General features: G+C 50.7%; 1 protein-coding gene across 1 annotated transcript in view; it reads left to right on the top strand.

Moving 5' to 3' along the window:
- LOC144826359 (astacin-like metalloendopeptidase) overlaps window positions 1-16,983 on the top strand; it is a 182,056-nt gene that overhangs the window by 88,728 nt on the left and 76,345 nt on the right. Inside the window, exon 7 of the mRNA XM_078684687.1 lies at window positions 11,906-12,084. Coding sequence (XP_078540813.1) covers window positions 11,906-12,084 — 179 coding nt within the window. The remainder of the gene's footprint in view (window positions 1-11,905; window positions 12,085-16,983) is intronic.

Raw genomic sequence — 16,983 nt, forward strand, 5'->3', positions numbered from 1 at the left:
GGTGAATCTGACATAGTGATGTTAGCAGACAGTATCAAAGTTTAGATCTAGAAAGTTGAACCCTACCTCCCTGCGCATACAGGACTGGCCATGAAATACCTGTCCCATAAATACATGATGGTTAATGGAGAGTCACACAGCTTTTTCCCAGCTGCTAGATGGGTTCCATAATAAAGCTGGCAGGTCCTCTTCATTGCATTATAATTATAATGTGACACCCATCACACAGCTCAGACATGGCATGACACTGGCCCTCATAAAATCTCTGATGGGTCTTTTGCTTTGATCTCACTCTGGTGGATGGTTGGGTGAAGTGCTGCAGACCATGAGTTTGAAGGCCAAAAGATTCAACACAATGTTGTACCCTTCTATGCTTGAAAAAATAGTACCCCAGAGTCGGGCAATTATCAGGGGGCTGCTAGAGTTTGAATCTACCACAGATGCCTTCAGAAGAAAGAGAAGCTTCATACCTCTGACTCCAGATCACCAACCACACACAGTCTAAACAGCACAGGTCCTCTAACTTCACTCACCAGCAGCTCCCTAGGTTATGCCAGGAGAAGCATTTTGATCCCAGTTTCTCTGCAGTGTCCCATATATTCTTTCTTGCCTTCTCTTCAAGACCAATCTGATCTTCCTAAGGTCAGAAACAATCTTGTAGTGGGCACAGGTTTAAAGGTATTCCAAATATTCAAACTTTACAGTGTCCATTTTTTCCTCTTCTACAAGTACATTTTCTTCTATTTTTATGCGAGGGACTTCTTCAAACCCATGTTCTCCTGACACATACAGTTTAAAAAACAAACTATGGGGGCGTGGCCAAGATGGCAGCCGGAGCAGACGCCTAAACGAGTGGCTCCTCGTCCCGGACCCCCTTAACACCCCTTACAGCTAGCTGAATCCCCCACTTGCCCTGGTGAGCGGCGTTTCCTGGGCCAGTGAGTACGGGGCTCCACCTGTGGTGTGCAGATTGCGGCAAGCGAGGCGCCTGGGACCCTCGACGGCGACGTGTTCCGGAGCAGGCCGGGGCTCACCCGGGAGCAGTTGGACGCACTGGTGGCCTAAGATCGGGCCACTCCCTGGCCGGGAGCTGGCCGGAGCCCTGTCGGTGTCACTCTGCAGATGACCGATGGGACAGTGTGCTGAGCTGGAGCCCGGCGCCATAGACCCATCTGCGGTGTAGTGAGGAGCGGCCCCGGAGCACTAATCGAGGCCCCGGCGCGGGCCTACACCCACGAGCCCTCCAGCAAGCAGCGCGGCCGCCGGACGATACAGTGGGCCGATCGCCCAAGGGGGGCCATCCCAGAGGTGAGCAGCGGGGAGTGTGGCAGTGTCGGGGGGCTGGGAGTTCGTGTCCCCGGCGGGAGGAGTAGAGAGCCCCTACCGGCGCCAGCCCTAGAGCACCTCTGCGAGTCAGTACCGGGCGGCCGGCAGCATCGGAGGCCCGCACGACCAAGGGGAAGAGCCCGGGAACATTGAGAGACGAGGCCGCACTGGGCCTTCGCGAAGCCCCGAGGCGGAGTTGGGGGCCCTGCCCGAGGGAGCAGCTCGGACTCGGGGGGCATAAATTGAGCCCCCGGCGCGAGGCCGAGCGGGACCTGCCCGGCTCCGACCGACACAGGCCTAGGGCGGCACATTGAGTCGGTACCGGGAGGCTGCAGCGGCTGCGACAAAGGGGGGCCCAGAGACATTTGAGGGCCGGGGCCACACGGGGCTTCCACGGGACCCCGGGGCAAGGTTTGGAGATCTGCCCACGGGGGTGGCACAGACTCGGGGGTGGAAATCGAGCCCCCGGTGCGAGGCCTAGACAGGCCTGCTCGGCCCCAACCACGAGAGCCCCACCACACACGAGGCGAGGGTCCGGGAGCGGTCGGAGGGGCCAACTGCCAGCACATAGGCACAGGATCCCGAGCGATACGCCCAGGGGCGCAACCCGCGGCCTGATGAAGGGCAGAAAGGGTTAGGGGGCGATTGTCGAGCCCCCCGGGAGGACTCTGCAGAGACCGGCCCTGCAGCATCAGGAGGCCCAGACCCTTGATATAGCCGGCGACAAGGGGTGAGGCGTCCCCACATCAGCTGCAAGAGTGGAGCCCAGGGGCTGTGGAGCACGTCGGCGGGGCCCGCGGAGTTGCCAGATTACAAGGTTGGCGAGCATCCTGCGCGGAGCCGCGTGCCTCTAGCCCAGCCTAGACCTGATCCGGGAGAGGGGCCGGGGGGCGGGGTTCTACTTCCCCCTCACACAAGTCGGGCCCCCCAGCACCGACACTGAGCGGCCTCCTGGGTGGGGGACATCGCGGCCACCCTGCACAGGGGTCACGACATGGCGAACCGCAGGGGAGGACGCACAATCCCCGACATGCTGGCCAGGGGCAGCCCCAAAGGGACGAAGAGCCCGGAACAGGAGCAGCCGGCGGAACATCCCAAAACACAGCCGGAAGGGGAGATCCCCATCACGAGGGCCTTCATGGAGACCCTCTTCAGCTCCCTCAGAGAGGATTTCCAGACACTTAAGCAGGAAATGGCCGGGGAGCACAGGGAGGTCGGGTGCGACGTCGACGGCCTTGGGGAACGTGTGGCGGCGGTGGAGGACTCGGTGAACAATAGGAGCGGGGAGATCAAACTCTTGCAACAGGAGATCGTCAGACTACAGGACCAACAAACAGACCTGCAGGCGCATTCTGAGGACCTTGAGAACCGCTCTCGTCGCAACAACATACGGGTCCGAGGAGTGCCGTCTAAATCAGAGGGGAGTGACATGACGGCCTTCCTGCAAGAGCTGTTTCGAGACATACTGGGGGAACCAGAAGAATTTGAAGTCCGGATAGACCGAGCACACAGGGTGGGCCTGGCTCGCCGGGCTCCTGCTCCGCCGCCTGACATCCTGGCCTTTCTTCCTGACTACCCAATAAAAAAGCGCATTCTGAAAATGGCAAGGCAGAAACAACCTCTTCAGTTCCGGGGCTATGCGGTGGCGCTCTTTCAGGACTTGTCGGTTATCACATTATAGAAAAGGAAAGCGTTCAGGGTAGTCACAACCTTCTTAAGGGATGAAGGGGTTCCCTACTCCTGGGGACACCCCTTCAGGCTCATCTTCAAATGGAAGGGGACCATTTGAAGATGAGCCTCTCCTAGATACTTGCGCACTGCTGGGCATCACCGTGGAGGCCGACGACGAAGAGGAGAGCACGTCCCCGCGGTCCTCCCCGGCGAATTCTCAGTCAAGGGCAGGCGATGGCTGGCAGCATGTGCGACGGTGGCGCTCCCACAAAAGCACTCTCAAACCGGATCCCACAACTATGGCTCAAGAACACGTGGCGGCGATTCATGAAGTCGCCAACGACACTTCCCCTGGAACATGATGTCACACTGTCGGGGGGCTCTGAATGAACGCATCTTCCTAGCATGGGGTGGGGGGGCAGGACAGGGGGCCACCGAGGTTGCCTTGGTCACACGTTTCCTCACTTCGAAAGACACCACGGGCCTGAAAAGAGACAGGCCCGGGACAATGATTCCTAGTTTGGGGTTTGACTTTATTTATTTATTTATTTATTTATTGTTGGCATTTGTACAGCGCTCTGTTACCCGTAGGTGTCCTGGCGCTAAGTGTTGCTCCTGAGATAGAGGCTGGTCAGGGAATCAGATGGTAAACAGCCATGTCTTTAAAGCTCTTCTAAAGGCCATGTGATCCGTAATTTTTCTGAGGGCATGAGGCAAGGCATTCCAAGCTTTGGCTGCGCCCAGCACAAAGCTTCTGCCTCCCCAGCGGGCTCTCTTGATACGAGGCACCGCGATCAGCCCCATGTCAGCTGATCTGAGGTTTCTAGTCGGCCGGTACCAATAAAAGTACCGCCGAAAGAATAAGGGTCCCTTGCCTTGTAAGGACTTGAATACTAGGCATAATGCTTTAAAAACAATTCTCTTTCGCATTGGAAGCCAATGCAGCTTGACCAGCTCCTGAGACACGGGGACAAATATCGGAATCTCCAAAATGAGTCTAGCCGCCGCATTTTGTAGTACCTGAAGTTTATTGAGTACCCCCTGTTGGGCCCCAAGAAAAAGACTGTTGCAGTAATCCAACTTTGCCATGACCAATGTTGTGACCACTGTTTTCCTATCGTTGCCAGGGATAAATGGAAGGATCTTACAAATGGATTTGAGCAGGTAGGCCACCGAGGAAGATAGTGCATTGACCTGGGGACGAAAAGTGAGTTGATCATCGATCAACACCCCCAGGTTTTTCACCTTCGCTACTGGGGTAGGGGCCTTGCCCATCTCGTCTGGCCACCAGCTTGGGCTCCAGAAGTTAGAGTTTGAACCAAACACTATAACTTTGGTTTTAGCCGAATTTAATTTAAGGCTGTTAACTGCCATCCAGTTTCCAACCGCCAGCATACAATCCTGGAGATTCCTAGCTACACATTCTTCCATCCCTGGTAATACCGACACCACAATCTGGGTGTTGTCAGCATATGATGTGAGATCAAAACCATGTGCCCGAATTACAGGAGCCAATGAGCTGACATAAACGTTGAATAACGTAGGACTCAGAGACGAGCCCTGAGGGACTCCACAGGGCACGATGAAGGGTTTTGACTCATATTCTCCTAAGGCCACCGTCTGGACTCTGCCGGACAGGAAGGCTTTAAGTATGTCAGTATGTATGTATGTCAAGCGGTTTCCCTTGGACTCCGCAGGCCTTCAAACGGTCAAGTAAAATCCCATGGTGGACCGTGTCGAAAGCCGCGGAGAGGTCCAGCAGCACCAGGGCAGCCCTCCCTCCCGCATCGGTCACCGCTCTAATCTCCTCAGTTGTTTTAATGAGGGTGGATTCCGTGCTATGGTGAGGTCTAAAACCATGTGGAGAGGGGTCCAGAGATTGAGTGGTAGCCAGAAAGGAGCTTAGTTGAGTGTTCAGTGCCTTTTCTATTAATTTAGCTGGTAAAGGGAGCCTAGCTATTGGGCTGTAGTTATTTGGGTCCCTAATATCCAGGTTAGGTTTTTTTAGTAGGGGCAAAATTGATGCCTGTTTCCAACACGCTGGGAAACCTCCTGTAGCAAGCATTTTGTTAAAAACGGTCACCAGCGATGAAACTATCAGATCTGGGGCCATTTTTATCACAGCCACCGGACAGGGTCTGATGGAGCACCTGATTTTGCTGCTAACAGTAGCCGCCTAATTTCTTCCCCATTTGCTGGCGAAAAACTATCCAGAATTTGTCTTGAGGATGACTGCATAACGTCTTCTAAAGAGACCGTCTGGCTATTCAACCTCTCCTGACTAGAGAAGGCTTTAAAAATCGTCTCTACCTTACCTAGAAAGAATCTGGCAAGATCTTCACATAATTCAGAACTTGCAGGAATGGCCGCGGGCACCGGGTCAGCCAAAGCTGCCACCATAGTAAACAGTTCCTTCGCAGAGTTCTTAGCCAAGTTTATACGATTGGTATAGTACTCTTGTTTTGCATTCCCCACCGTTTTTTTGTATGTTAAGAGACTTTATTTAAGAAGCATTCTGTCACTTTCCCTGTATTCCTTCCGCCAAACCCTTTTCATGTTTTTTACATTCCAACTTGTGATTTCTTAATTCCTCCGAAAACCACGGCGCTGAGGGCTGGGCTCTGGTCAGGAGGCGTAGTTTGGGTGGGGCTAAGATGTTACAGGCTTTCTCAATCCAGCTACTATGGGCGAGCGCCGCCGCCTCCACCTCTAATGGAGGGGGCTCCTTTGAGGAGAGCAAATACTCTTCCAATGCGCTACCCTCAATTTTATTCCAGGCCCTGCATACCTTGGCTACTTTAGGCGGGCATCCCCCACCTTGGGATTTAGGCACAGAGATGGCAAATAGCAGCGCCCTGTGATCGGTCGAGGTGAGCGGTAAAGATTTAGTAAAGCCCAGAGTGGGGTGGTTCGAGAAAATCCCGTCTAGGGTATGGCAGGCCTTATGCGTGGGACCACTAACCAGTTGTTTAAGCTTGGCGCCATCCATCAGGTCAATAAATGCGATGGTGTCCGCATCCGTGGGGTTTTCTAAATGAAAATTAAAGTCTGTAAAGTCCTTAGAGCAGAGTCCCTCCTCCAGAATACTTCCCACAGAGCTCAGGAAGATGTTTTTAGAACCAGCGGGTCTATAGACTAAACAACCATTAAAAGAATGATGATTGCCTAAGGTAAAATTAAAAGCTACCGCTTCACAGCCGTCCACCGTCAACGGGTGAAAGAGGGCGTTGAAGGGGTTATGATAGATAACTGCCAGACCTCCACCTTTCCTCAGTGGCCGGTCTCTCGTAAAACTAAGGTAGCCAGGGGGAGTGGCATTAACTAAGTCCGGGCCCGAAGCGGCATCCGTCCATGATTCAGTCACAAAAGTGATTTTAATATTTTCTTCCTGTATTAACAGTGCACACTCCAAGCTGTGCTTTACCAACGATCTAGCATTCAACAGGAGGCACTCAAAATTACATCCTATTGCTGTATAATTTACTTGATGTACTCTGGATAGGACCTTAATCGGGGACATTAATACGGCTGGGATCGCTCTCATACACCCTGAGCATGCACACGGGCCTGATGATTGGTCCTTATTCAGATTTAGTACTATGCAATTGGGTTTTCTCCCTTGTCCCATCAGGTCTCGCAATGTTTCTGCGCTATATGTCACCCTATTTGGATCCCCCCTAGTGTAACCGGCAGGGTGCGTGGCCCTAGGCCCGGGCCAGGCTCGGACGGGCGCAGATGGGCTTGCCTTTGGCGCGCTGCGCGCGTCCGCTGTGCGGTCGCGTCATCGCGACCTTTATGCAACAGGGGAACAGTGGAGGAGAAAGACTAGACTGGTCGGCCTTGGCCCACCACAAGATGCCGGCCGTCCAGGCGAGCGTCGATTCGCAGTTCCCCCCTCCCTGTCTCCGACCTTGTGCTAGGCAAAGGGCACAGGCGCTCGTGAATCAGCCTGCCCCTCCTGCCTGAAAATCAATATTATTTAAAAATGTGGGGTAAGTTGATAAAAAATCCCTCCGTAACTTGGGAGCAGCGCACCGGCCCCAGTAAAACACAATAGCACACAGTAAGAGTTAAAAGATAATAAAAACAATGTAGCCTCCCTAGCTCCCGGCTCACGCCTCCGGAGCAATTATTTAGTAGGGAGTTACTGGTTGGGGTTAGGGAGGGATCCGGGTGGGACTTGGGGAGCAGGACGGGAGGGGTGGTTGAGGGACATAAGAGGGAGGAGGGGAGGGCCGGGAACGGGGGAGATTCGGGAGGGGTGGGAGGGAAGGGGGGGGCGGCCCTCCTTGTCCAAGATCCTTTTCTTTTGAAATTCTACGTAATGCCACACAAGAAGCGCCGCGCAGCACAGGCCCGAATACCCGCTTAAGATGTCCCGTCCACTTAAAATTCTTTCCCTCAATGTGCGAGGGCTTAATAAGCGTAGGGCGATACTCTCCCTCCTGGAACATACCGCGGCTGATATATGCCTCCTACAGGAGACGCATTTGCTGCCAAAAGATCATCACCGCCTTAAATCTCGGTCCTTCACCCTGCAATTTTTTTCCTCGGCAGCTAAGAAGGTTGCGGGAGTAGCAATCTTAGTATCCAAATCCTTTCAGGGACAGGCCCTACAGAAGGAAGCAGAGAATAAAGGCAGGCTGCTCATACACCGCTTCATGATTGGGGGACACACACTACTAGTGGGTTCCATTTACGCACCTAACGAGAGACAGGAGAAATTCCTCCACACAGCACTAGAGACGGCCACAGCTAACACACACCCACACCTACTCCTGGGAGGGGATCTCAACATAGTGTTCCCCAACACGGCAGATTGCAATAACCAAAGTTACGGGCAAGTAGGGGTACTTTCTAAAGCAGGTCACGCCCATCTCTCAGACCTAGCCCTGGCTGACCTATGGAGACATTTTCATCCGCAAGCCACGGCTTACACCCACTACTCGGCAGCACATAAGTCTTACGCACGGCTTGATTATTTTCTATGCTCCCTGCAACTAGTCCTCCGCACACAAGACGTGGAGATCCTCCTGACCTCCCTGTCGGATCATTCCCCGATGTTGGCAGCTTTCATCTTCCCGAGTATGCCCGGTCCGCAACAGCACTGGCACTTACGGGACACCCTGCTCCAGAGCCCTACCATAGTGGAGCGAATTGGGACCGCCATCACTCAATTTCTCACTCACAGCGCCAATACGGATACTACTAAGGCCACCCAATGGGCCGCGCTCAAGGCAGTCCTCCGGGGAGAATTCATCTCCATAGCATCGGCTAATAACAGAGAACGTGGTCAGAAAAGAGCAAAAATAGCCCAGCGTGTCACGGAGCTCGAGCAGATGCACCAGCGCACGGGAGCGGCACGGGCATGGCGCCAACTCTGCACAGAGAGGAAAATGCTGGCAGCCATAGACCAGGACGTAGTGGAGTACGTCGCCATACGTCTCCGGCATGCCTACTATACCGGGGGAGATCGTTGCGGGAAGCTTTTGGCGAGTAAATTACGTGAGCAACGTCAAAGGCAGGGCATTCGCACTATTAGGTCCAATCGAGGTGAGCAGATCACGGATGATGCGGCGATTGCCGCAGCATTCGGAGACTTCTACGCCGACTTATATGCGGCAGACACTCTTGACGTACAAGCAGGCCAGGCATATTTGGAGAGTGCGTCCCTCCCGTCCTTGAACGAGGCGCAAGCAGAGTTCCTCGAGCGGCCTATTGGGCTAGATGAGGTGATATCGGCGATATCCCGCCTCAAACTAGGGAAATCGCTGGGCCCGATGGCTACTCAGCGGCCTTCTACAAAACCTACTGCCACCAGGTGGCTCCGATTCTATGAGACCTCTTCAACACCTTTGACTAACCAGGTGCAATCCCTGCAGACCTATTGGAAGCGGCGATATCGGTTCTACCTAAACCAGGCCGTGACCACACCCAGTGTAGCTCCTACAGACCGATCTCCCTTCTAAATATTGATCTTAAGCTCTATACTGGAATTCTGGCAAACAGATTGGCATCGTACATACAGCAGTTAATGGAAACTGACCAGGCAGGCTTCATCCCCCAACGACAGACCAGCGACAACACCAAACGAGTCCTCCATCTCATAGAGGCAGGGTCTCTGACGAGGCCAGGCTGCATGTTGCTCACCATCGATGCCCAGAAGGCCTTCGATAGGGTACACTGGCCCTATCTAGAACTCGTGCTGCGGCGATTCGGTGTAGGGGAGTCTCTCTGCAACCGCATATTGAATTGCAATCGCCAGCCTAACGTTACGGTTTGGGTTAACGGGCACACCTCCCCGCGTTTTCCAATAGGCAGGGGCACCAGACAAGGGTGTCCTCTTTCCCCAATCTTGTTTGCGCTCTACATGGAGCCGTTGGCGCAGCAGATCCGGCAGCACGACCTCATTAAAGGGATCAAATTCGGCGGAGACATACACAAGATTAGCCTGTATGCAGATGACATTCTGCTCTCCCTGACAGAACCGATGCAATCCCTTAGGGCCCTCTTTATTGAGCTCCATACCTTCGTGATGGCATCCGGTTTTAAAATTAATATAGAGAAGTCAGAGACCCTGAACCTATCTTTGTCAGTGGAGGTGCTCGCCGATGCCAAGGGTGCGTTTGATCTGAAATGGTCCGACTCCCCGATCCCATACCTGGGAGTCCTATTGGCCCGACCTTACAGGCTACCGCAGACGCCAACTATGCCAGGCTCCGCTCCCGCCTCAACGAAGACCTCAGGAGATGGAAGCGGCACCCGCTCTCCTGGCTAGGGCGGATTGCGGCCGTCAAGATGGCCTTGCTGCCGCAATTCCTTTACGTGTTCCAGACCCTCCCGCTACGCCCCCCAATGGGCTGGCTCCAACGAACGCAGTCTGATTTGGCACGCTTCATCTGGTACGGTCGCTGTCAGCGCTTCAGGCATGCCATCGCTATACTCCACCCCGAACACAGCGGGGTAGTGGTAGCTGATCTTACTTTATATTACCAAGCAACACAACTTCGCACCCTGGTGGAATGGCACCAATTAGAGTCAGGTAAAAATTGGCTCTTTCAGGACAAGGCAGTAGCTGCCAGACCCCTCCAGGGAATTCCGTTCCTGCCTCGTGGCCATAGGCCCCCCAACCTATACGCGTCACAAATCACAAGCACGGTCCCGGAGGTGTGGGACAGGGTGGCGGTCAAACATGGCCTTACTTCGTTCCCCTCCCCGATGACCCCGCTCTTCGATTACCCCGTTTCTCCCCAGGCCTGGATCCTAAGGCGTTTGCAGCCTGGAGGCGCACGCCCTGCAGGGATCTGGGGCACCTATTCGACCTGAACGGGATCCTTCCCTTTCAGAAATTGAAGGAGAACTATGGCATATCGGAAGCGGATCGCCTGCCCTACCTGCAAGCTCAACACTACAGCCAACAATCAGGCCAGGCGCACAACGCTTTGTCACCTCATACGAAAAGTGGTTATTGACACGCACCTCAGATAAGAAACTGATCTCAGACCTCTACCAACAACTCCTCCTTACCAATCAACAACTCCTCCTTACCAATCAATACACATACAACGCAGGGAGGGTCAGGTGGGAGAGAGACTTGGGGAGACAACTTACACATAAAGAATGGGGAGGCATATACCACAGGGCCAGGCACTCGGCCTATCACACCGGGCTCACGAGACCCTGACCAAAGTGGCCACCTACTGGTACCACACACCAGAACGCTTACACCACTGGGATCCCCGCGTCAGTGACCATTGCTGGAGGGGCTGTGGAGAACTCGGCACGTTAGAACACTTGTTTTGGAGTTGTGACCGCCTGCAGCCCTACCGAAATTCCATCCTGGATGAGATAGACTCCCATTTAGACACTCAGCTTCCCAGATTCCCAGCCTATGTTCTCCTCGGGCTCCCCAACACACTAATGTATCCCTTGAAATCCAGGAGGGGAAGACTTATAGCGATAGCATTAGGGGCAGCTGTCCAGAACATTGTGACGCACTGGAGGACCACCCAGCCCCCCCCCCATACTCCGGCTGGCTACACAGATTGAGGATGATACTAGGGATGGAGTAGTTATCACTGGCAAAGGCGGGACGAGGAGAGGAGTTTGCTGCACTCTGGCGGCCGTTTCTGACCTTACTTACGGGAGAATTCAGGGAACTAAGCTGTCCCCGGTACCTGCGCTTACTGCGTTTAGCAGGCACCCCAATTGAAGAACCCAAAGCTAAGCCGTGCAAACGAAAGACCCAAACTGAGGTTTAATGTGCATCCTCACACTCGGACAGAGGGCTGTCTTATCACACTTTGCTTTTCTTTCTTCTTGCTTTGCTTAAATGGACAAGGAGGGGGCGAGGGTGGGTTGAGGGGGGAAGAGGGGGGGAGAATTTGAGAACAATATTCCCCGCGGCTGGAACCCTCTCCAACGGACTCACACTTGGTGGGGGTTCCTTGCACGTGGTTCAGCACTGACGTATCGAATGACGGATTTGGTCTCTTTGTTTTTCCTGTTTTGATGAAAACAATAAAAGATTTAAACCATAAAAAACAAACTATTGAAAATTGATTTTAAGGAGTAAACCTTTGCAGCGTTATGTACCCTATACAATCGTCATCCTTTCCTCTTCAACACAAGTTGTGCTTTTCCACATGGACAGAATCAGTTGCCCCACAGCCCCTCTCCCCTTTATCATGGTTCATGTTTAATTTGCAAGCTTTTAACTACATATCCTCCTATCTCTTCTCCTCCTTCCCATATTACTACATGCTTTGGACAGCCCACACATGCATTACAATTGACTAATAATTACTAACTGCAAACACCACAACACTCAGTCTGTGGTCTATGGAGAAGAAGAAATCTGTTGTACTACTGCATGACGACCGTCCTCACAATAGTTGTCTTTCTACAGCTGCTGGTCCTACATTGGGAAGATTGGCGGGAGTCAGTTTGTTTCAGTGGAGGAAGCGGGTTGCATGTCAAAAGGCATCATACAACATGAGATTGAGCACGCCTTGGGGATCTACCACGAGCACACAAGATCGGACCGCGACCAATATGTGGACATCCTGTGGTACAACATAGCTGAGGGTATGGATTTCGTCTACTGTCATGTTCTGTAAGATTGTAGAGAATGCTTGTGTTACATAGAGAATTCTCTGCTTGTCAAAGTATGAAGGGGATCCTGGAAGCAGAAGTGGGAAGGTGTACAGTATATAGCAGTTTATATGTTTCTTACCATCCCACACAAAACAGCTAACTCTTCCTGTATAGTTGCTGCAAAAGTCATCCTGCACCCATATCCATGATGTGACAGCTTTAGATGTCATTAGCTACATCTGAATACAAAGACATTACTTCTATTTTTGAAAAAAATATGAACACATCAAAACCCATGAGCAACCTTCTGGAACAGAATATTACAGTAGAAGAAATCAGAAAAAAAGTTAATAGGGACATATATCTACTACTATGGTTTGGAGTGGATGTTCATAGTGGAAGTTTAGGTCAATAGTTATGATGGTGTGATAGGATTTTTGAAGTATGTGCAATTGCATTTCATTAGATTCCATGTAGATGACCCCTTCTTGTTGCAGTGATCAAAATGGGGCGAGCGTGATCTGATATATGTATAAAGTGATGTAAACAGAGACTCACATTTTTTCACCTGGTCTCTGAGTACTGGGACCCTTTTAGAGGGCTAAACGAGCCAGTCGGCACAAAAAATCACCTGGCACTGGGGGCTCCTGATCCACTGCAATTGAACAAATGGAAAAGAGATATGGATTTGTGCATGATGGCTGAGAAGACAATATGAAGGAATAGAGCTATCCAAGTAAATAGACAAAAATATGGGGATGTTGGCAATCACATAGGGAAAAATGAGACAGAGACAAACAGGGCCTGAATCACAAAAGTAAACTTAGACGTTTGGTCTAAACTTAGATCAAACGTCTACGTGTATGAATATGGGAATTCACAAAGGGTATTTACGGGTACTATCTTTATATGTGCACTCGGGCAGGGATCCGTCGGACCAAAAACCTAATTTTATCTTTGTGAATAAGGCACTTAGAGCATGGACTTTTGGTGGTGGTGGGGGATGAGTGGTCTGCCTTGCAGACTGCAGTCAGGGAAACCAGAGAAACTCCTGTGAAGCGGTGTGATATTTGCTGTTCTCTGTACTTAATGGCGCATGAAAATGCAAATGTGGCTCTTACGTTAACAATAAAATGTTATGAAAAAAATAAAAAATTATAAAAGTGTAGTTGGTCCAGAAAAGAAGTTGATGCATGACATGAATGTGTAGTCGAGGTCCAGGATATTTCCTTCACTGTGGATGGCCTGTGCGATTAATTCTGAGATATTGGCGGTGGCCAGCAGCACAAGAAGAGCGTTCTTCAGGGTCAACATGAACAGATCACCTTTAAAGTTGAAGTCATCCTAGAATATTTTTGTAATCCATGTGCAAGCAGCCATATCAAGTTTTACAATTTCAGCACTGAGTGATGAGTTCTGACTAGATGGTCAGTAGATTCAGTGATGTGCGACAGTCTACATGGCTATTAGAAGAAGGTGTCAGGAGAAGACTTCAAAGTACTTGAACATCAGTTGTGACTGTGGTGTGGAGGGCCATGTCATTCAGTATTTAATTGTTACTCCTCCTCATTGGTGACACCTCATAATGGTCAAAGTGTATCTTTACAGTAGTTTATAATTTATTGTCTGATTACTTAAAATCTTTGCAATGCCTTAAAAATGCCAACACACATTAGTTATGCTAAAAACAAATTAAAATATTCTAGTAGATTCACTATGGACGTGAAACATGGAGTCGCGAAGGGGGGTTAGCAGGTCTAGTATCAAAGTACCACGTGCCATGGGTCAGATCAAAAGCAAGAACTTTATACGAAGATTAAGACACGAAGATTGCAAAATAATTAACTTATGCTAGCAAACAGTTCAATAAAAAAGCCACAACAAAATGGTAAAACAAATAGAATCATTAAGAACATGGACCATCGGATCCCCAAATAAGAAAAAGCAACATGGAGGACAAGAGTCCAAATAATTCAAATGCCTTGTGCCATAATTCAAAATCAAAGCAGGTGCAGTATGCGGTGATTAGAAGACAATGCAAAGTGTTTACCTTATGTGTTCAAACTTTTGAAAACACGCATTGGCAAAGCTAACAGGTCTCTACAATCCAAGAGGTATCTGCTCTGGCAATTGAAATGCAATTGTGTGTGTATGGCTCTGGGGCTGTTTTTATTGATATACACAAATGCATTAACATTGCCAACGCCTAAAGCTCTCATTTTGTCGAGACCTATTGGATTTAGCAATGCTTGTTTTATGTGCAAACGGATGTGCAACCCCACCAGACTTATTACCGCTCACGACAAAACTATAAAATTACTTCAACTCCTTTTAATTGCTAGTCTAGCTGCTTTCAACTTTTGCAGCAACCCTATTCATGCAACTAAAGTAAGTTGCAAAGATACATTGAGGAATGTTATGTTATGTTACATAAATTTGTAACGCGCACAGCTACTCATGAGTATCCCGGCGAAGTGCCCACCAGGGTATGGAACAAGAATCGGACAAAGAGATGTGTTTTTAGTTTCTTCTTAAAAACCATTGGTTACTGAATAAAACGCAGGACAAGAGGAAGAGCATTCCAGGCAGCAGCAGCCTTCACTGCAAAGGACCTGCCCCCATGCCTCTGAAGCTTGAAGCGGGGAATCTGAGCAAAACGTAGGGATGAGGAGCGAAGGGGGCGTGTAGGAACATAGAACAAAAAACGTCCCTGCAGGTAAAGAAGACCACAGCCATGAAGGGCATAATGGCCCAGGAACAGTGATTTAAATTTGACTCTTTCCACCACTAGGGGCCAATGAAGGCATCACAACTGAAGTCGGGCACTGTTCCCAGCTGATGTGCCCAGTAGGAGTCTAGCTGCCGCGTTCTGAACCACCTGTAACTTCCTCAACAGGTAGCCCGGAATGCCAGCAAAAAGGGCATTGGCATAGTCCAGCCGTGACAGGATCAGTGCACAAGTCACCTTCTGAGAGTTTTGAGAAGGCCAGAACAACAGCCGGCCAGCTTCGTAATGTGTGTTGAAAAGGAAAGACCCTCATCAAACCATACCCCCAGATTTTTAGTGGGCTTCCCTGTGGAGGTAGGCAATGGAAACTCAGGAGGTCAAAGGAGCTCTCGAAAGTTAGGAGGGAATTTCCCAAACAACAGAATCTCTGACTTCTCTTCATTGCACTTGAGCTGTGCACCTGTCAGCCATTTAAAAATAGAGGATAGACAGTGTTGAACCAGAAGCACAGAATCTGCATCTTTGTCCTAGGTGAAAAGAAGCTGGGTGTCATCAGCATAGGCCATCACTTTGGCCCCCAACTCCTCCGCAGATGTATCAGCGGAGTCACATAGATATTAAAGAAAAGGGGGCTAAGGGAGGATCCCTGGGGGACTCCTGTAGTCACTGGCTGAGGGGAGGAGGAAAATAGTGAGAGCCAAATCTTCTCAACTCGACTCTCCAAAAAAGACTAGAGCCAAACCCAAGCGGCACCCACCACACCTATCCTGGCCAATCGTGCCAGGAGAAGTGAGTGCGGGACCTTGTCGAATGCCGCCGAGAGGTCCTGCAATATTAATGCAGCCCTCCCACTGGCATCCAAACACTCACAAGTGGCCTCTGACACCGCAACCAGAACTGATTCTGTACTATGGGATGCCCGGAACTCTGATTGGGCTGGATGCAGGAGCGCCTCCCTTTCCACAAATTCCGTAAGCTGTTTGTTAGCCACTTTCTCACACACCTTGGCCAAAGCAGGAAGGAGGGAGATAGGCCAATAGTTGCCGGGGCTAAGGGGGTCCAATGACAGCTTTTTTAGAAGTGGCAAGATTTTAGCCAACTTCCAAGCCTGTGGCACCACCCCTTTCTTAAGGGATATATTAATGATGGTATTCACTTCTGTGTTCATGGTGGCTGCCATTGCTGCCAATAGCCTAGCTGGACAGGGGTCCGAGGGTGAACCAGACTTTAGACCCTTTATAATTTTTAAGGATTCCATGGGGTCAACTGTCCTAAATGTGGACAGGGTTGGCAGATTGGGAATCCACTGGCACCCCAATGCTGGTGTCACAGAGTGTGAACGTACCTGAATAGTCCGGATCTTATCCCTAAAAAACAAGAGAGAGTATTACACCAGGTAGTCGAAGATGGCGACACGTTAGCTTGGACCAGGAGAGTGGTAAATCACTGAATGATAGAGAAAATTTCTTTTGAGCTGTTACTGGCTGATTCAATGCGGGCTGAATAAAATTGCCCTTTAGCCAACGTAACAGCATCATAGTATACTTTTTGTCTGTCTCTGAGCTTCCGCTTTTCTGCCGGACAATATCCATCCTTGCGCCAAGCCCGCTCAAGGAGCTTACAATCATGCTTCAGAGCTTTCAGCGTCGGATTATACCAGGGTTTAGATGGAGATTCCCTAGCCAGCCTGACAGGCCGTGGTGGGACCACATGGCTACTGCCTTGGCAACCCAGCTAGTGAACCTATCCAAATGCTCCTCTAGCTCACCTGCTAAAACGGGTCTAGAAGTTTCCAAGGTCAGGTTGAACTTAAGCGGGTCAATTTTCCCAAAAGCTGGTTTACAGCATGAGCGGGCTAGCGGCTCAGCATTGGACACTTCCCACGAAAAATAGGTTAGAAAATGATCTGACCAAGAGACCGGACAGTGATCCTTCACAAGGATAGGAAAGTTGGTACACATAGGGTCAAGGATATGGCCGGCCTGATGAGTGGGAAGGATGACATGCTGGTCAAGTTGAACCAGATGTAAAATATCCAGCAGATCACATGCATCCTTAGTATCTGCTTTATCCAGATGGATGTTAAGATCACCCAGGACCATGTAGTGAGCAAATCTAACTGCCCTAGAACTTATTGTGTCCCCCCAAGCCTGGAGAAAGGA

This window comes from Lissotriton helveticus, chromosome 3_2 (assembly GCF_964261635.1).
Source record: "Lissotriton helveticus chromosome 3_2, aLisHel1.1, whole genome shotgun sequence".
NCBI classification, from domain to species: Eukaryota; Metazoa; Chordata; class Amphibia; order Caudata; family Salamandridae; genus Lissotriton; species Lissotriton helveticus.